The sequence below is a fragment of the Prionailurus viverrinus genome, chromosome A2 (genome assembly GCF_022837055.1).
Source record: "Prionailurus viverrinus isolate Anna chromosome A2, UM_Priviv_1.0, whole genome shotgun sequence".
NCBI lineage: Eukaryota > Metazoa > Chordata > Mammalia > Carnivora > Felidae > Prionailurus > Prionailurus viverrinus.
The window spans coordinates 21259021-21279946 of record NC_062562.1 but is presented as its reverse complement, the minus strand read 5'-3'; the positions used below and the strand labels follow the sequence as shown (position 1 = coordinate 21279946).

At 48.2% G+C, this 20926-nt stretch overlaps 1 protein-coding gene across 7 annotated transcripts in view; it reads right to left on the bottom strand.

The window, feature by feature from the left end:
- Positions 1-5839, bottom strand: part of CACNA1D (calcium voltage-gated channel subunit alpha1 D) — a 305785-nt gene extending 299946 nt beyond the window's left edge. For 6 of the 7 annotated variants that reach the window (XM_047850433.1, XM_047850431.1, XM_047850425.1 and 3 more), the window contains exons 1-2: positions 4777-5213; positions 2521-2830 (exon numbers count right to left, since the gene is read on the bottom strand). In XM_047850433.1, coding sequence (XP_047706389.1) covers positions 2521-2830; positions 4777-4843 — 377 coding nt within the window. In that variant the 5' untranslated portion in view covers positions 4844-5213. Of the gene's footprint in view, positions 1-2520; positions 2831-4776; positions 5214-5728 lie in introns of those variants that run through there. The other variant, XM_047850427.1, reaches the window with a different exon arrangement.
- Positions 5840-20926: the final 15087 nt, after the last annotated feature.

Genomic DNA, 20926 nt, shown 5'->3' with positions numbered 1-20926 from the left:
GCCCTCTGAAGAGCTTCGACACTCACTGAAATAAGGGCATGAACGACATTATTCTCTTACTAATTTTGATGGGTTTATTTTTAAAGCCAATTAGCTTTCATTCATATTTACTCTTTCAACTCATCTAGTATTACAAAATCTCTTATCTAGGGAATCTAACTTTGAGACAGTTCCCCTTCAAAAGACTTCAGAATCTCCTTTTCGGTTTTTCCTTTTCGCAGTTCCTGCTGAAATTTTAAAAGCCAACCGCCCCACTGTTATTCTACATAGAAACATACCCATGGCCTCTCCGTCCCCCATACCCCACCCTTCCCGTTTTAGTTCTCAACACTTAAATGACGGACCAGGCAATCTGAGAGATACCAATGCTGTTCAGGAAGGCCAGACGTAATGCTTTTTCTTTATGGTGGTCAGGTTTCAGTTTCCAGGTGTTGGTGGATACTATCTCACTGCCACAAGACTTTTACAAGCCACGCAGAACAGAGCAACAGAAAATAGATGGGTCCGCTCCTAAAAATTCCTTCTGATAAGGCAAACTCTCCTCGTTCCCCTAAGATGCAGGACACCCTTCCTCGCCTGGGTGTAAAAACAAACAAAGCTGTCACACGTCTTGTCTGACTGGGCCTGGCTTCACTGGCTTTAGGAGGATTTCTACAACCTGCTCCCTGAACTAGAAGGAAACCGTCACTTGGAAAGACAAACAGATCACACGTTGTTTAAAGATCTGTTCTCTAGGCTGTCCCGTTTGCAGGCAGGCTTCTCCCTGCATTGGCAGCCACATCCCCTAGTTCCTGTACACATGTGTCTGGCAATGCGGGAAAGGGAATCAGCAGCATGATCCAGGAATTCACTCCGTACACATAAATCCCTATATACAAATTACTGTGCACGAAGAGAAACGGCGTCAGGCCTCCTACTTCACTCCACGTGAAATTAATGACCCCAGACAGGTCTCCGCTTACTCAGAGTCATGTCAAGCCAACCTCAGGAGGAGGAGACCTTTCTGCCAGAGTATAAGCATGCCTCCGACTCCAGCGATGCCACTGAGGCACAACTTATGCACCTAGCTGCCTCCCAGCTGACACTGGTGTTCATTCTCAGACCAGAAAAGAACTTAAAGAGAAAACACATCCACGCAACCCCAGCTATGCGAGAGACACCGTAACTCCCTCTAGAGAAGAGACATCTGTTCTGAAAAGGAAAAACACACGAAAACCCCTCAAATCCTACCCTTGCATTTGGCTGCCCTCTCCAAAACCTTTCTAAACAAAGTTACCTCATTTTAACTTGCAGCCGTAAGCACAGAAAATAGCCAGCTAAGACAGAAGGCATGCAAATCGCTGCCTAGCTAGGTACTCAGATTATAAGGGGGTTTCAGCACCACCTTACAGCTGCTGGCCAACACCCTCCCTTTTTAGCCCGTCCACTCTGGGCGTGGTGGGCGAAGCCCCACATTCACAGTCTTTCCTATGGTCAGGAGCTGCTCTGAGGCTCCTGTCAGCCCCAAATACACTTCTGGGAAAAGGAAATGCTTTGTTTTACCCAGACCAATGAATCATCTGACTAATTAGAAAGCCATTTGCTCAGAAAGGAGGCCTCAGTCAACCTTTTCTGAAGGGTGGCAGGAACTGGGGATTGGCCTCCAGATTTGGGGAAGGGGATGAGCAGGCCGAGGACCCTGGTTTTCCAAGATCTGGGACGTAACAACCATCCTGGGGCATCTGGAGTTCAGTTTTAAAAATATAAAGGAGACACCCAGAAATGTAACTCCAGTCCAAGGACCCAGACAGAATGTTTTATAAAGGCAGCAACTGCAAATTCCCCCACTGACAGACTGCTCTCTAACTCACAAGGGCTCAGGAAGAAGAGGCGCACCCCAGCCTCTCCCTCCATTCGCTCCCTCGTGCTCACGTTTCACATGCTTTTTTGGAACCTGTCAAAAGGAAATTCCGGGAAGTCATAGCATTGATGAGCATGCTGCTCCCTCCCTATGAAGCAAGCGTTCATATAAGTAGCTACCTGAACAGTCAGAACCACCAGATGTCAGAGCTAGAAGCAACCTTAGCATTAGCCGGAGTGGCAGAAACAGATCCCAAACACCAGAATGAGAAGGTGCCACTCAAGGTCCAAAACGTATTTCTTTCCAGCAGAGTCTCATGCAGTCTTTTCATTTTAAATCAGCATACCTAATCTGCAATAGGTTCAGTGTATGTCACTGCCCCCAAAAACAATGGTGGGTTTAAACCAAACATCTCGCGTCAAGTGACCAAAGGTCCATTTCGTATTTAATGAACACTCACACACACACGCACACACACAGCTAAATATACCCTCAGAGCAGCCCCTCGCACCCTGAGGAGACAGGAAGGTATACACGACGAAACCCTTTCCGTACAGCTTTTCTGTTGCTCCCATTCCAGACTGCTACAACTTTGTAAGTGCCATTTCAGAACGCAAATCCTTTTGAAGAACAGATGGTAAAAGAGAAAATGAGAAAGACTTCCCCCAAAAAAAGGATACTTCCATTCCACTATACTAATGCAGGCTCTTCGGATGGGGTTATTGAGTGATAAACAGAAAAGGGCACGGGCAGGTCGGCTGTTGGACGAGTTACCCTGTTTTTTGCTCTTGGCGTATTGCTGACGTTTTCTTTGGGAGAGAGATCCTACAGGTGGGGGTGCGGAGGTGCTCATAGTTTGGGCAGCCTTGGCCTGTCTAGCAGCATCGATTGCAGCTTGCCAAGACAGGACAGTTTGCTTGGAGCTATTCGGCTGAGAAGTTGGTCCTTCACCAGAAAGAGGGAGTCTGGTGCCTCTTGCATAGTTTGCCTCTGGGAAGAAAGAGAAAAAGAAAAATTAAAAAACAAAAAAAACGGTAAGAACCTAGTGTGAGAAAAAAGCAAAGGTTGTCTCTCATCAGTAAGGGGGAGGGGGATCGTCCCCATGTCTCCATTTTGAACCTCATGTCCTATTTTTCAGGAGCAGGAAGAGAAATCCACGCGCTCTGTGCAGAGTATCGGTGGCACAGGACCCACTGCTGCAATGGGGTGAATGCCTCTCTCCAGGTCTTCACAAGGCCTCCGCTCGTGCCTTGCTTCAGACTGAAGTCATCCCACACTTATTCCACCCTTTCTGACTTTTAAAACCCATGTATCTCTAATGAGTTAACAGATACGTACAACAGCTTTTCTCCAAAGTAACTACCACCATTACCAAAAAAAAAAAAGGGGGGGGCAGTCCCAATAACTCAATAGTCTTAATCATTTTCAGGGTGTTACTCTAACATCTTTCCACAGCCACAAATGCGTTTTTGTTTTTTTTTTTTTCAGCACAGGGGGGGGAAAAATCCTCCACTGGCACCAGGGCAATACCAAAAGCCCCATAACAAATATCTAGATTATGCACTGACACTTCCTGCAAATGAAAATTCATGATGCTTGGGACTCATTTCCTCCACAGGCTTCCGAAAACAGAAAACATCTTTAGGCCTTTTTTGCATTTTAAATTGCAGCCGCAGCAGCCAAGCCAGCATCCAGAGAAACAGTCAAGGCAGGCAGCTTGCACCCCTACACCTAGGAAAGACAGACTGGATTATGCCAGGGGCCCTAGAGGCCCAAGCAGGAAATCATCTCAGTGCAGACTGACAGCCGCGGACACGCAGAACCTCCAGAGGACTCCATGTGCAAGGGCCCCTCTGATTTGGGGTCAGACCACTACCCAGGCAGGTCTCCCAGGCACGTGCCTACCTTGAGTCACAACCTCTTTACTGACACAGAAGTCAAAGTGAGAGTGGTGGCAAGGTAGAGAGACGGGCTTTGCAAAACCAATTCTTGCTAATCAAAGAACAAGACAGAGTCAAAGGAAGCACAGGTCTGCCTGCCCAGCAGCCTGAGAAGGGGGGGCACCGCGGGGGAGGGGGGCGTGCGGCAGACAGTCCCGAGCAGGGGAGGAGTTGTTCCCAGCCTTCCCATGGGAAGCGCTCACTCGGGAAGGCTGTGAGCCCACTGAGGTCGTGGGGGGCGCCCTGGCCTCCAAGGAGGAGGTAGGAGGGCTGGCCAGAAGCAGGTCCAGCCTCCGTGGACCCAGCCGGGCTGGCGTGGCGGCTGGCTGCACGTGGTGCCCAGGCCGGGCTGGGGAGGGGAGCCCCACAGCGGCAGCGACTCCCCGGGCATTGCTAGGTTACCGACGTGTGCACACAGACGCTGGGAGCGGGAATACGCTCCACCCGACCCCCTGGCCGAGATTCCGAGACCCGGCCTCCCTCTCCAGGGGCGGAGTGTGCTTCACCCACCGTCGCGAAGAGGGAAACCGGGCAATCCTAGAATTTTCCGGATGCCACTGGAGACCAGGGGGCGGGGAAGGAACGGAAGGCGAGAAGAGGCTGGAAAGGGGGCTCGGGCTGAGGTCTAACAGCCACCTCCCCCCTTCCATCGCTCGGGAGCGTTGGAGGAAAGTTGAGCCCGAGGACACTGAACCCGAATCACCTCGGTTCGCCACCCCTCCGGCGGCACAGTACTCCGAGGACTCCACGGCCGCCCCCACCCCACAAATGCAGAATTAACTCTGACATTCAAGGCCTGAAGGGGAGAACGGAGTGGCTGTCACGCATCTCCCCTTTCCATGTAGATGACACCGAGCTAGAAGCATCCTCTCCAGCCCCCTCAACCCACCCAGCGCATCAGAGACGGGAGGGGGTGGGAAGGAAGAGGGGGTGGGAAGAGGAGGACCATGACAAGGATTAGATTTGGCAGCGGGTGCCCAGGCTCTAGCTGCTCACCGTTCGCGTGGTCCGCTTGCTGCTGCCGTTGATGGTGCATGTTTTTCATCATCATCATCATCATCATCCACGAACATTTATTGAGCGCCTACTGTGTGCAGGGCACGGTGCTGGGCGTCGGGGCGGGGGGGAGGGACGGGTAAAGGGGTTACCAATAGGTTGGAGCCGCGGTCCCTGCCCTTATTGTGGCTTCAGCAGGGGGTGGGGAGGGACGGGGACAGATAGCAGAAAATAAGAATAATTTGTAAAAACCGCTCGCCACCCACGCTCCCTCTTTTTCAAAAATGGAGCAAAATAAACTTTTTTTTAAAAAATAAGATCAGATGTATATATTATCTTAATAATATATACATGTAATTTTTTGCTGCAAAGGAGAATTGGCTTGGTCCCCTCCTCTAGCGGAGGGACGCCGCGCAGATGCCGGCCCGGCCGCCGGGGCCGCTCGGAGCGCCCCCCATGCCCGCCCGCCCGCCCGCCGCGGTGCCCGGTGCCCGCCGCCGCCGCCGCCGCCCGCGCCGCCGCTGGCTCGGGACCGCGGGCGCCCGGAGCTCACATCCGGGGACGGAGGCGCTCGCTCGCTCGCTCGCTCCGCGCCCGCCGCGCCGCGCCGCACGCCGGCTTCGCCCTGGCGACGCTGCGCGCCCGCCGCCGCCGTCCCCTCCCTCCCCCCCGCCCGCCGAGCCTCCCACGGGCCGTGCCGCGCCCCAGGGGCCGGGCCCGGCCCGAGGCTGTCCCCGCTCTGCCCGCGTGCCCGGGGTGGCCGCCGCGTGGGACTCGGGGTGCCGCCACCCCGCCTGGCTCGGAGGACCCGCGGGCGCCCAAGGGTTAAGCGCGCTCTGGCCGCCGGCTGCCGCTTAACCCCCTGCGCGCCGCGGTGTGCTCCCCGCTCTCCCCCGACCGAGGCGGGTGGGGCCTGCGGGGCCCGCGGACGCGGGGTGCGGATTAACCGCACCTCCCCTGCATTTCTTCGGGGTGACAGGGAGCAGGGCGCTGGGGAGTGCGACGCTTAGGCTGCCGCGCCCGCCTTAGCTCCCGGCGTCCTTCCCCTCCGCACACCTGGAGGAGGCCCCGCCCCCTGGGAGCACAGGTGCAAGCGGGCGGTCTTTGCTCGGTGCGGAGGGGCTCTGCCAGGCTCTCTCCACGTTCTGCGGCAGGGCAGGCGTCCCTCCCCCTTTCCTCTGGCTCTTTCTGGTTGCGGGGGGATGGTGGAGCCCTGCTGTCTGGAGATCATTCACTGCCCCCAGGTAACGGCACCTTGAGATCTAACCGGGTTTCCAGAGCGTGCCCCCTCCAACCTCGGCCCGGCGCTGGGTCTGGCGCCGCTGTTGGCTCAAAGATGCTGGCGGGGGTTGGGGGGGGGGGGTGGGGAGAGCTTTCTCTTTCTCTCTCTCCCTCCTCCCCCCACGAGTGCGTGCGGGTAGGTACTAGGAAGTAAAGGCCAAGGTCTTTCGAACAGCGAGTGTTGCTTAAAGGAGTAGGTAGTGCGCTAAACTGCTGACTCCCGTGTGGTAGCTGAGAAAAGTAGTTCGTTTCCTGGTACCTTCACTGTCTAGTGTGTGGGGTGGGGGTTTCTGCAAACGGCAGCTCCTGTCTAGAGGGGGAAATACTGTATCTAGTGGATGACTGATAGTTCTCATTTAACGTTGTGCTGGCTGTTTGGAAGAAGGGCTTCTGCTTTACTTCACAAGATTCGATTTATTTGCTTTTGTTCCGATCTGCATGTTCCTACGGCGTTTTAGAACGTTTGAGAACAGTGTCTTTAAAGCAAAAATAAAGCAAAAATCTCAGCGTGACTTGAGAAATAAGCGTTTATGGGAAGGTGCTCCTTGGCCAAAGAAAGCATGCTGGGCATCTTCAATTGTTGGGGGCCCCCTGGGGAGGGAAAGTGGGGACCAAACAGAAGGCTTTCCAGAGGCCTTCCTGAGACAGGCATGGGGACTGGAAGGATAAAAACAATCAGGCCCCTTGTTCTTTTTTCCTCTTGTGCTGTTGTTGTTTTGTTTTGTTTTGTTTTGTTTTTCTTTTGGGAGACGTATAGAGACAGGGGAAGAGCCCTGTGGCCTAGTAGCAAGATAAAGCCGGCCTGGGTCACCTCATGGAAGGCTGCTTCTGAGCCCAAATCTGAAGGGACAGAAGACAGTTAGTTGCCTTTAAAGAACTTTCCAGCCACAGACCCCCGAGTGCTGACACAAATATAAAATTCACACGTTAATCTGTCACTTTGAGACCTCTAGGCCTAAAGCCTTGCCTCTAGAGACCTAACTCTGCAAGATCCCACCCTGACCTTTCCTCACGATTCAGTGCAGCCAGCACTCACAAGGCACCTGTTAAGAACAAGCTATAGGCTGGGGCGCCTGGGTGGCTCAGTTGGTTAAGCCTCCAACTTCGGCTCAGGTCATGATCTCATGGTTCGGGGGTTCGAGGCTCTGTGCTGACAGCTCGGAGGCTGCTTCAGATTCTGTGTCTCTCTCTGCTCCTCCACTGCTTGCAGTCTGTCCCTGTCTCTCAAAAATGAATAAATGTTTAAAAAAAATTTTTTTTTAAAGAACAAGGTCCAGGCTAGGTGTTGTCGGGACAAATCCACACTACATCCTCTCCCTCATGGAGATACAATCTAGTGAAGGAAGAAAAGTGCGTGTACATCTGTAACACCACGTGGAACATAGGAGCTATAACAGGTATGAAGAAAATGCTACCCAAGCATCAAAGAGATTCATTATAATGGAGTAATTTGAGACGTTTTCATTTTTCACTGAAGAGATGGCATTCTGATTCTCAAAAACTGATGAGGGGGAAGGGGGAGGGGTGAGCTGATGGAGCACAGGGCAATTTTAGGGCATTGAAGCTATTCTGTATGCTACTGTAATGAATGTAGGACATTATGCCTTTGTCAGAACCCATAGAATGTACAACACAAAGAGAAAACGCTAATGTAAATGATGGACTTTAGTGAATAATAATGTGTCAACATTGGCTCTCAATGGTAACAAATGTACCACACTCATCCAAGATGTTACTAATAGGAGAAACAGTTGGGGGAGGCAGTATATGGGAACTCTGTACTTTCTCTGCAATTCTTCTGTAAACCTAGAACTGCTCTAAAAAAAATAAAGCCTATTAAAAAACAGGTGACTAATTTTATTGGGCATAAGTGGGGTAAGAGGAATGAGCTTTGGGGGAAGAGTGAAGGCAGGGGAGCCTGAAGCCCAGGATGGGATGTGTTTGAAAATAAGCAGGAGTGCAGTGGATTGAAGCGCAGTCCTCGGAGGCTGGGGGAGGAAGGAGGCTGGGAGGAAGCAAAGCCAGTCGAAGAAGGCTTGCTGGCTTATTAAGAAAACCAGATTTATCTTCTCTGCAGTGGGAGCCAGTGGTGTTTAAGCTGAGAAGTGACGTGATTATATTGTGACTTGGGTCTCCAGGTTTTACACTTTAGATATTAAGGAGTTTATGGAATTTGCATTTTTAACATTATCCCATCCCAGCTTCTGAGCCCCATCTTGCCAATGTCTTCAGTGAGTTTTGGTTTGGTTTGGTTTGGTTTGGTTTTTTTGGCGGGGGGGGGGGGGGCTTTATTCAGCACAGCTCTGAATGCTTTGGCCCACAGGTAATTTAAATATTTATATTCCCATACTAATGTGAATTACGGAATAAATAAATAGCGGCTAGTATTTTGGAAAGGCCTCCTATCCCAGACACTAGTATAGCTACTTTACACATATGAATTTATGTAATTCTCATAACAAGCCTAGGAGACAGGGCCCACTGACACCCTCATTTTACAGATGACAGGACCAAGACACTGAGGAGTTAAAGCGCTTGCCCAAAACCACATGATTATTTGGTCTCTGAGACAGTAAGACCCCAGGAAAGGCTAGAATAAACAATTTCAGCTCCAGATCACCCACATGTGCTAAGACCCAATTATGTCACAAACATACTATTGTGGGGCTTTAATCCCCATGCCCTTATACATAAAACACTCCCATTTAAAGGCACCCAGCGGACATTCTGGAAGTGGTTCCTGCATGTGCTTTCTTTCAAAAAACTTTGCTGGTACCCCAGTCCAGAGCCTCCCCACCTCACACCCCTGGATCCCTAACTAGATGCCCCACCTCCACAATAATCCATCCTGTGCTCAAAAAACTCCATGTCACTTCCTTAACAACAACAAAAAAAAAAAAACAAAAAAAAAAAATCTGGTTCCTCCTTCCTTCTATGGCCAAGCTAAAATCCTCTGACCAGCTTTCAACCTTATCACCTCACACCGTTCACCTTCACCATGGTCAGCAGTCTCATTAGGCCGTGGACATGCTGTGCTCATTTCTGACTCTCTGCTCTGGCTCCTGTTTATTCGCTGACCTGAAATCCTGCCTTGCTGACCTCTAGCTAAACTTTCCCTACTTAACAAGTCCCCAGGAAGTCCCTGCCTCCTCCCAGAAGCCTTCTTTGATTTCTCCAGCCACTGCAAACACAGATGCACCCACCTCTGCCTCCACCTCCCTGTCCCTAAAGGCCTAACAGCACCCGGTTATCCCTTTGGTTACATACATTCTCGTGTCCTGTTTAATTACTTCTTGGCTATAAATCCTGTGTCTCCGACCACGGCGCAGGTCCTTAAGCAAGGATCACCTCCTTAACCCCCTCCCTCCACTGCCAAGTGTTCTGCTCACAGCAGGCACTAAATACACTGATTCGTCTGTCCTGGATCATAAAAGCCCACAGATAGCACTAGAAATTGTCAGCTAATATTTACAAAAATCCAATACATTTATGGCAGGACACTTGGCCCTTAGATAGTATAACAGATAGATAGTATTGTATATATATTTCTCTCTCTCTCTCTCTCTCTCTCTCTCTCTCTCTGTCTCTCTCTCTCTCTCTCTCTCTCTCTATATATATATATATATATATATGAACGGAGGGGAAAATTGGGTCCTTGGCACTCTAGGAATTCTAATTAAGGAAAATAAACAAACAGATTCTAAAGACTAGATGCAAAATACACCTTTAAACAAACTGAAGTTGGGTCTGAGGCCTTCATGCTAAGATAAGAGCTGGGACACAACAACCACCAGATGAAGGTCAGGACATGTGTTCCCGGTAAAGGAACGAAAAAGGCCAGGCAGAAGAGTCCAGAACATGTGCACAAATCAGTAAGGTGGTTAGGCTGGTTCCTGGGGGTACTTCGGAGATGGTGATGATAAGTGAGGTTGCAAAGACAGGACAGCGTGGGATGGCAGAATGTCCCTAATATCTGGCTCACCAGTCCAGGTGTCGTCCTGTAGCCCAGCGGTTTTCAAGATCTTTGGTCTCGGGACCACTTTACACTCTTAAAAGTTACAGTAGGCCCTAGAGAGCTTTTGCTGTGTCAATTTTGTCTGTTGGTATTTACCATATTCAAAATTCAAATGGAGGGGCGCCTGGGTGGCGCAGTCGGTTAAGCGTCCGACTTCAGCCAGGTCACGATCTCGCGGTCCGTGAGTTCGAGCCCCGCGTCAGGCTCTGGGCTGATGGCTCGGAGCCTGGAGCTTGTTTCCGATTCTGTGTCTCCCTCTCTCTCTGCCCCTCCCCCGTTCATGCTCTGTCTCTCTCTGTCCCAAAAAATAAATAAACGTTGAAAAAAAAATTATTAAAAAAAAAAATTCAAATGGAGAACACTTAAAAATCACTTATGGTTCCCTTTTAAATAACGTTACCATTTTTTTCACACTTTAACATGTTAACATTTTTGAAAAGAAAAGCTAACTGTATTTCCCAAAACCAAATAGTGGGAAGCATAGTATTGTTTTACATTCCTGCAAATCTCTTCCCTGTCTGGCTGAAAAGACACCTAGATTCTCATACATTCAATCTGTAGGGATAGGATGTTGGGTTGAAGTATATGAAAAATATCCAGCCTCATACAGGTCTCTGGTTGGAAAAGGGAGAACTGTTTTAATAGCCCTTTCAGATAATTATAGATATTCCTCTTGGCTATGACATTAAACTTGACTTTTAAAGGTTAGTTGAAATGTGGAATTTGAAACCAGATCAGTGAAACTTCTCATACTATTAAAATCTATCAGTTTATGTTGTACTTTGAATGGATCTTGTTACTCGTGCATAATTTGGTAACATCATACATTGGTCATTTGGAAAATATTGGCTCTACTGAGCCCCAGAGACTTTCCAAATGTTGACACATTTCATTATACAGTATAAAAAACCCCACATTCATTGTTATCACCACCAATCTCATCAGAAAGTCTTTAAATATTGGGAAGCTGTCAAGCTCTCAGTGGTAGATAGAAGTTTTTCAAAGTTCTAGTTTTCACTTGAAAGCTCAAATTTTATAATTGGCACAAACACTGTCAAGTTTTTTCTTTGAGGTGACTGGCTCACTTCATTCATTTTCAAGAAAATATCTGCCAAAAACTTAGGTATAAATAACCAAAATTTGTCAGTAAAAATGGTGTTCCGTGAAAAAGCAACCCGCTCTGCTCCCACCTCAAACCTTCACAACCTAAGACGACCATTGTATGCAGCAGTAGGTTTTATGCGTCTGTCCTAATTTGTCACCCAGAATATTAAGAAGACATCTACAGAAGGGTTAAGATTTAATAAAACTAATAATTTGTACCTGCTTCGTTGAGGAGATTCTTAAGTAAAATAGGCAAATATAGACACTGTGCATAATGCAATGTCCACCGGTATACATTGATGTCACTGCCTTGATTCGTATTAAAACACCAGCAGTTTTAATCCAGTCCTGGATTTGTACCATCGGTGCAAATATCAACACACAGAAGAGGCAAATAAGTCTTAGCGTTGCTATGAAAATAGATCTGACCTCAAAGACCCCTTGCAAGGGTCTTAAGCTCCCGCAGCTGGAATTACTAGACAAGATACAAGATCCTCAAATGTTTTGCAGGACATATTGATACCAAGAAATTATTTTTTGTTTATTTAAAATTCAAACTGAATGGGGTATCCCATATTTGTAAGGTAACCCTACAACCTTACATCTAGGCATCCATAGACCACTCCTTACAAACAGCTACTGTGGGGCCATTTGGGAGCAGAGAAGGAATATCAGTTGTGCTTCATGAAAATAGCTCTAAAGATAGATCAGAAGGTGGAAAATTCCTTGGTGCAGGAAGCTCTGATGTTACTTTTTTTTTCTTTTTCTTTAAGTTTATTTTGAGAGAGAGAGAGAGAGAGAGAGCAGGGGAGGGGCAGAGAGAGAGAGAGAGAGAGAGAGAGAGAGGGAGAGAGAGACTCTCAGGCAGACTCTGCACTGACAACGCGGGGCTCCATCTCAGGAACCGAGATCATAACCTGAGCCGAAATCGACAGTCGGACGTTTAACTGATTGAGCCACCCAGGCGCCCCTCTGATGTTCCTTCTTAAGTGTAGTTATCGAGAGAGGCAATGTTATTCTAAGCCTGGGCAAGGAAAACAGAAAAACCGTACCAAAAGCAACTCATCAGTCTAGCCTACCTAGCCACCCTCCTTCCAACACCACTCCTCCGCCCACTATCAGGACTTCTTGATTACAACAGACTTAGCCCCCACCCCACACGATTTAAAGGTCTTACTTCTTGCTTTCGCCAGATGGAAAGTAGAGGCCAGCTGGTCTTTATCCTTCATCAACTAACTCTTCACTTGAAGAGCAGGATTTACATTTCACATCAAACTAAGTAATTCCTGTTCCTCTAACTGGTTCATTCCCATCCCCCTTGACCCAATTCTTAAATCTTATCTACGATTCTCTGATGCACTAAATCCTCTCCATTTCCCCAGTTGGGAAATCCTGGAGGAGTCTAATGTACACAGTCAACACCCCATTATCCACACTGACTGAAGGAAGCAGTGAAGGGGGCAAGTCTTAAGTTTCCCATCTGTGAAGCAAATTGGGTTATAAAACATGATCTCTAAAGGTTCTTGCCATTCTAATATGATGTATTGGACAGCCTAGATTTTGGAGTCAGATTGATAAGGGGCTCAAATCCTGGCCTTGCTGACCACTAGCTATGTTATTTGGGGAAGCCATTTACCCTCCTGGGGTAATATCACCTGTCTTATTGATTTATTGCAAAGATTTAAAACATTGTTGTAGAGCCTCTGACACATACCATCAAGTTGAATCATATGCCTTATATGAATTCAAGTACATGCAGTTACAGAGAGAGAAAGGAAGGGAGGGAGGGAGGACACCATTTAAGTATACTATCAGGAGTCCGCCGTTCCTCTACTTGGTCTTAGTTCTTACCTTTATGCCTTGACTTACCCCACTAATATCAATCCACCATAGTGGCTGTCCTTTTCCTTAACAGCATCCTGTCATTCAATATAGTCCCAAAATAACAGAACACAATTGGGTTTTTTTTAATAATCTATGTATCTTTGCTAAATTTTAATTACTCATACATGCTTTAGTATGTAAGATTTAACAGTCCCTATTCATAACCCCAAGCCAGATTAAGTAGAAGGATGGAGATAATAGTAAACTACGTATTTACATACACACACTGAAGTGCAGCCCCATGGCCCATGCTGAATGTGGAAGTGAACACACACACACACACACACACAACATTGGGTTTAGTCAACAGCACTGCACAGCCACCTCCCGGTTAAAAGCATTAGCTAACCACTGGAAATAAAACTGGTCTGTTCACACACTGTGATGGAAAAATAACACAAGTCTGCATCTAATCAACCACAAGAGCAAATTTATGAGGACAGGAAGTCGGGAGATTCAGAGTCAATAAACGTCAGAAATTTTATAGTTCGAACATTATAGTTTCCTTTCTGTTTCTTCAGAGCAGTTGTTTAAGTATTCCATTCACAAAACAAAAACTGAAATTTAAATGGCACCAGCAACTGTCAGACCTGGCAAGATGTATACAGTTGACCTATTTACGTTTCTTACTTTAAGAAAAAAATCTAAGTCATGAATCCTTGGTACTGACAAGTCTCTTCAACTTTCACATCAATGTTTTTGGTGAATCTTGAGTATCAAATAATAAAAATATTAAGAATCTTCGGGTTATCAATTTTACCCGTAAAACCTTTAGAAACAAGCAGCACAAATCTTGAGTGATTTGCACCCCCTTAAGTCCCCTACAATGAACAAAGTGGGGAGTACTCAGGCAATTTAGGAATAATTTCTTTTTGTTTGACAAAAAGGCAATATAAAAACGCAGTAACCTCTGCTTAGTTTCATGATCACACTCATAAACAGTTGCTAAAATTTGGAATTGGGGGTGCCTGGGTGACTCAGTCGGTTGAGAAACTGACTCTTGATTTCAGCTGACGTCGTGATCCCAGGGTTGTGGGACGGAGTCCCCTGTCAGGCTCTGTGCTGGCAACATGGAGCCTGCTTAGGATTTTCTCCCTCTCCCCTGCCCGTGCACACTCTCCCTCCCTCTCTCTAAAATAATTTTTTTTTTTTAATTTCTTTAAGGGGCACCTGGGTGGCTCAGTCGGTTAAGCATCTGACTTCAGCTCAGGTCTTGATCTCGCAGTTTGTGATTTCCAGCCCCACGTCAGGCTCTGTGCTGACATCTCTGAGCCTGGAGCCTGCTTCAGATTCTGTCTCTCCCTCTCTCTCTCTGTCCCTCCCCTGCTTGTGCTCTCTCAAAAATAAATAAATTTTTAAAAATTTTAATTCCTTTAAAAATTGAAATTGGACCTTGCTTTTGAAAATTTGATAAAATAGCCAGATCTTTTATGGGTGCCTGGGTGGCTCAGTAGGTTAAGTGTCCGACTCTTGATTTCAGCTCAGGTCATGATCTCATGGTCCGTGGGCTCCGAACCCCACTGACAGCGCAGAGCCTGCTTGGGATTCTCTTTCTCTGCCCCTCCCCTGCTCTTGTGCGTGCTCTCTCTCTCTCTCTCTCTCAAAAGAAATAAATAAACATTTTTTTAAAATTTGGCCAGATTTGGGGCGCCTGGGTGGCGCAGTCGGTTAAGCGTCCGACTTCAGCCAGGTCACGATCTCGCGGTCAGTGAGTTTGAGCCCCGCGTCAGGCTCTGGGCTGATGGCTCAGAGCCTGGAGCCTGTTTCCGATTCTGTGTCTCCCTCTCTCTCTGCCCCTCCCCTGTTCATGCTCTGTCTCTCTCTGTCCCAAAAATAAATAAACGTTGCAAAAAAAATTTAACAAAAAAAAATAAATAAAATAAAAATAAAAATAAAAATAAATAAAAATTTGGCCAGATCTTTAAATATCCTAGGTTATTAGAACATACACACAGGAAAAAAATATGCCCCTTTTTAAAAGGTTCCAATTTGAGAAACTTTTATAAATGAAGAGGAACATTGCAGGAGCCAAAAATACTTATTTGAATAAGACTCATTATACAAACTTAGATAACTCACTAAGGATTATCTGCTTCGTGTTCTAATAACCAGGTTGGCACTGTATCACATCCAAAAATATGGACCTTCCCCTTTGCCAGTTTTATCTTTTTTTTTTTAGGTTGCTATTTTTAATGTGTGTTTATAATATACTGAAGACATCTTAGTCAATCACGTATTGAGCAAAATAACCACCACGGCAGGGAGTCACACATGGTAGTCTTTATTGTCAACATGTCTTATAAAACCAAATAAATATTTGTTAGTGTTCCATTTTGATAAATACAAGAAACACATGGGGCTGAAAGGGAAACATAGCAAGCGCTCCATACTTTTTCAAATACTGACACTAGTCTAATGGTAAATAACAAAGAATGCCAGGGCAGATGGGAGGGTTTTTGCAAACACACCACATCAGAAACAGACCAGACCTTTGATGTGGCAGAGTAAAACCAAGGAGCTAACAGACAGAACATTGGACATCTTTTCCCATGAAGCTCAATGTGTAAGTGGTATGAAAGGCCTTTCAGTTTCTTAACTTTCTACCCACAGCTTGCTCTCCTTCCCTTCCCTTCCCTTCCCTTCCCTTCCCTTCCCTTCCCTTGCCGTCCCATCCCCTCCCCTCCCCTCCCCTCCCTTCCCTTCCCAAGGCCTCTCCTTGGCTTCCTTTCCCAGACCCTGCCTGACTGGGCTCCTCTCATCCCTTAGAGACCTTCCTTCTTGGAAGATTCTTCTCCTCCCCACCCCACCCCCAGCCCTTTCACTTTCCCTCTCCAAATATTTCTCCCTAAATCTCCAGAATACCCCAATTATTATAGCTCGCTGTAGACTGCTGAAGGCAAAGGGAATGAAAAGAATCCTACAGAAGGAGTTGGAAGGTTGAGGTTCTCGTTCGGACCACACTTCGCTGACCTCCTACAACTTGGCAATGGTACGCGTTAGAACCAGAGAAAGGGCAAGAAGAGTGACAGGTTCGGAATCCCAGCTCTGCTCGGCGCCAGTGGGGTGACCTTCAGCAACCACAGACCTCCTGAAGTTGCTTCTCCATCTGGGAAGGACCTACCTCACACAAGGTGGCAGAGGGCCACGGGAGACTGGTGTGGGAAATACAAAGCATGGGACCCAAGGCTTCCCCGATGCACTTCCCGAAACAGCAGCAGCAGCCGCCGCGCCTCGGTGGCTGCGCCCAAGAACTTGTTAGAAATGCAAACTCTTCAGCCCACCCCAGACCTACTGAATCACAGAGTCTGACGTGGGGCCCGGTGCTCCGTGTTTTAACAAGTCCTCCAAGTGATTCTGATTCACACTGATGCTTGAAAAAACACCGCGCCATACAGATGAACTGGCTTTCGTGAGATTTCTTCTGGCTGAAGCTTTCTCTGGTTCCGGGGAGATTCTGCCAGTGTGATAAATGCGAATACCCCTGTGTCGCAATGGTACTTCTCATGTGAGGAGCACACCAGCTCATTCTCCTCTGTGCTCCTCTGGGTTCCCACAAAATCCTGGCAAACTCACGCAGTTGGGCCCATTTCAGGGAATCCCAGAGCCCTGATGATGTGGATCGTACAATTTATGATGTCTTTGAGGGCTGGGAAATATTCTACCACCAGGCCAGCCCAACAGCTTGATAGAAGCCAGTGCACTACAGTTTCAAGGATACCAGAAGAATCTAATCCTGCACATTTCCACCCACCGCACTGGTGCCAGAAATCCCATCATTACAGCCTGAAGCTTTAGTCCAACACCGAGAAGCCACTATCGCTGGAAACATCACAGCGAGCCCTTTACCGCTCAGGTAAGGGAGAGAAAAGGAGGAGAAGTTGAGTGTCTCGTTCTCAGGAAGTGGGATGCCCACCCCACTTGGGGAAGCATACCCTAAAGACGGCGATCGGGTCACTACAGGCAAGTTTGCTAGCTTCACAGTTAGCAAAGGCCAAGTGTGCTCACAGAACCAGGTATGGAGTGGAGGCGTGGAGACCACTTTAAGGGCTAACTTGGGGAGTCTCGGGCTGAAGGAGGAAGAATGAGTAGACCAGCACAGGGCCAGAACCACACTGGGCTGGTTCTTACTTTTTGGTGCCCTTGGAAAGATAGAAAACCTCCCAAACGATCATGGAAATGGGCAGCCCCATTGCCTTTGGTCCTCGTCCTCCTTCTCTGCCAGTGTGTTTGTTATATTGCTTGCCTGCACTGTTGTGTCTGCTCACTGCAGCCCAGTGAGCAACAGAAAACTCCTCATTTTACTGAGGAAGAAATGGGCAAGCCTACCTACCGGTGGTATGGCGGTACGGGAGCAGAGCTGACCTAGAGTCGAGCCCCAATCTCCAGGCTCCGAGCCTGCTTCTTTTGTCTCGGTGTGTGTTTGCAGTCTGGTTCGCATCCTACTGCCAAGACGACCCGTGTGCTCCTGCTCAGCTCCCCGTAGTCCCTCCAGGAGAGGGAGGCCAGGGCCCCGGAGCCCCGGTGCAGGGCGCGAATCCCAGGCCTCCAGCATCTGAGCATGTCCCGATCTGCTCCCGCTGTGTACCTCCTCCCTGCTTTCAGAGCACAGAGCTTAACGACTCCACAGATGGGCAACTCTGTCAGCCATGGAAAAGAGGTTCTGCTACACATAATTGGACTCTGAAAATATCACTGTGGAAGTGTGTAGCTGAGTCACAGAGTTGGCAGGGGAACTTCACACAGGCTAGGCTCTAACTCCATGGGCCCTGCAAGGTGGCCCCAGGCAGTGTCCCTCCCTGAGCCTAGCAGGGGGGTTGCTGAGGTCAAGCTGGAAAGATATTCCTTGCCCTATCACTGAGGTCAGGACACTTGGTTCACACATAGAAGTCTGGCCTCAGGGCACCTGGGTGGCTTAGTCAGTTAAGCATTGGACTTCAGCTCAGGTCATGATCTCGTGGTTTGTGGGTTCGAGCCCCATGTTGGGCTCTGTGCTGACAGCTCAGAGTCTGGAGCCTGCTTCAGATTCTGTGTCTCCCTCTTTCTCTGTCCCTCCCCTGCTCCTGCTCTCTCTCTCTCTGTCTCTGTCTCTCTCTCTTTCAAAAATAAATAAACATTAAAAAATTTAGAAAAAAAAAGAAATCTGGCCTAAAATTTTCTAAAATTCCTCCCCAACCTACCATCCCAACATGTGCACAACAAAGGCTTTATTTTGTTATCTGGTCACCTTGGACCATTTGTGTGACTCAGGCTCCCCTCTCTGTGATCGTGGGTTACAAATCCATGCTGTCCAGTCCTGCCCTTTAACCCTATGCTCCAATGCCACACCACCTAATGCTGCCAGGCGTAGTCAGCATCCAATCTAAGCAGAAATGTCTTAAACCAAACTAAGCGCTCATTATCCTCTCCAAACCAACTCCCCACAGCAACTTCGAGCAGAACCATTTTCTCAACCACCAAGACTCAACCTGGTGAAGTTGTCTTCCCCTTGGTTTTGCGTGTTTGGTTCGCCGTCACTGATGCCTGCTTCCTGAGTTCATTCTTCACACTGCTGCCTAACTGATCCTTCTTAAATCCTTCACTGTGCTATTCTCCAATCCAACATTTCTTTCTTGCCTTACAGCCATGGAAACAGCATTTCTCAGCCCTGGCTACAGATTAGAGCTTCTTAAAATCCCCAATGTCCAAGCCCCGTCCTCAGAAAATTCAGGCTTGGGGGGGTCTGAGGTGGGGCCCAGTCATCAATATGACTGAGAACCATTGTCCTAAATGACAGTACTTTTCAAACATTAAGGTGCATAGGGTGCCTGGGTGGCTCAATTGGTTAAGTGTCCGACTTCGGCTCAGGTCATGATCTCATGGTTCATGGGTTCAATCCCCACATCAGGCTCTGTGCTGACAGCTCAGAGCCTCTCTGCCCCTCCCCCATTTGCATTCTTTCTCTCTCTCTCTCAAAAATTAAATTATAATTAATTTATAATTAAAATATATAATTATTTTATATTATTTTAAATTATATTTATAATTAAAATATAATTTAAAAATAAAAATTAAAAAATAATAAAATATCAAATGTTAAGGTACATAGGAGTCTCCCTAGGGTCGTGTTAAAATGAATATTTGGGTTCAGTAGGGCTGGGATGGGCCTGAGATGCTATGCTTCAAACAAGCCCCCAGGCAACGAGCAAGCTCCTAGGTCCCAGGCCACACTTTGGGTCTCAAGGCCCAGCAGGTATAGGAGCATTGGCATCGCCTGGGGGCAATGGGGGGGGCGCAAGCCCTTCCTCATTTCCTGGGCTTCCTGCTCTCACCAGGCCTGCTCCCGACTGCCCCCCACCCGGCCCCAGGCACACCGGCCAACCTTGCCTTCTGGTTTCCTCAGAAAGCCTCACTCCCTTCTCCCTGCCTTGTTAAATCTCCCTCCTCTGCCAATTTCCAGCCTAGGCTCTCTTCTGCCATTTAGTCTTCCCCAACCGCTCCACGGTTTATTCATCCTTTACCCTCCGTCTCCACAACTAGGGCAAGTGTGGTGACCCTCCTATCACATCATGAGCTCCGCAGCCGAGAGCAGGGAGGGACATGGATGGGGGGGAGATATGGAACCCGGGCAGCGTTGTTGACACATTGTAGCTGCTGGCAAATCACTTTCCCTTTCTGAAAAACGCCCCATGAGGTGAATGCCCATCTGCTAAAGGTGGCTACATTACATCAGTGCTCTCGTTCTATGAAAATCACTTACTTTATCTTTAAAACCTCCTCAGAAACTCGGCCCCACAGAATAGTTCTCCGGACACGCAACATGGCATCGGCTGAAACTATTCCTCATGACAGCGAAGCCCAGAGGAGATTTAGAGATTACTGGTCCAGCTCCCCCTTTCCCTGTCATTTTATTAATAAGGAAGCCGAGGCCGCAAGAAAAGAACAGCTTCCTCCCATGTCCAGTTGGTTAGTAGCAGATTGAGGACCGGAGTCCGGATTCCCAGTTTGGTTGGGCTGGTGACCACAAAGCACATCTTTCAGAACAAGAAGCTTTTGAAGCAGGCTCCAGGCTCCAGGCTCCAGGCTCCAGGCTCCGAGCTGTCAGCACAGAGCCCGACGCGGGGCTTGAACCCACAAACCGTGAGATCATGACCTGAGCCAAAGTCGGATGCTTAATGGACTGAGCCACCCAGGCGCCCCAGGAACAAGAAGCTTTACCCTTCCAGATACAGCATCCACCCTCCTATGTGTCTGGGGGAAGCCACCATGGTATTCAGCAAAAACCGTGCCAATGCACTGTGAGTAGCTGGGCTGGATAAAGTCAGGAAGCATCGGTAATGGCAAGATGTTACAAGATGGCACTCCACAGGGTAGGACACCTTTGCCCATTGCAGAATCCTCCCACCCTGTTAGAGGTCAGGCCCTACAGTCCAGTACGACTGACTCCTAGCTTCACAGTCTCCTGTGACCTGGCCTATCCGAAGGTTCCAGCATCCCTCCCTATTAGGACATCCTGCTCAAGCCTGCTATTTCTCACACATACCTTATGCCATGGCTGATGCTGAAAGCAGCAGATCGCTTCTGGGTACAGGGACCCATGTGGATGAGGTTAACTCTGCTACTTGACCTTTGATATCTTTTTTTAAGTTTATTTATTTATTTTGAGAGAGACAGATGGGGAGGGGTAGAGAGAGAGGGAGAGAGGATCCCAAGTAGGCTCTGTGCTAGCAGCACAGAGCCCGACGCAGGGCTTGAACCCATGAACTGGGAGATCACGACCTGAGTGGAAACCAAGAGCCAGACACTTAACCGACTGAGCCACCCAGGTGCCCCTGACCTTTGACATCTTGAAGTTCGGAATTTAGCCAGGCAACTTCTCAGTCTGAACAT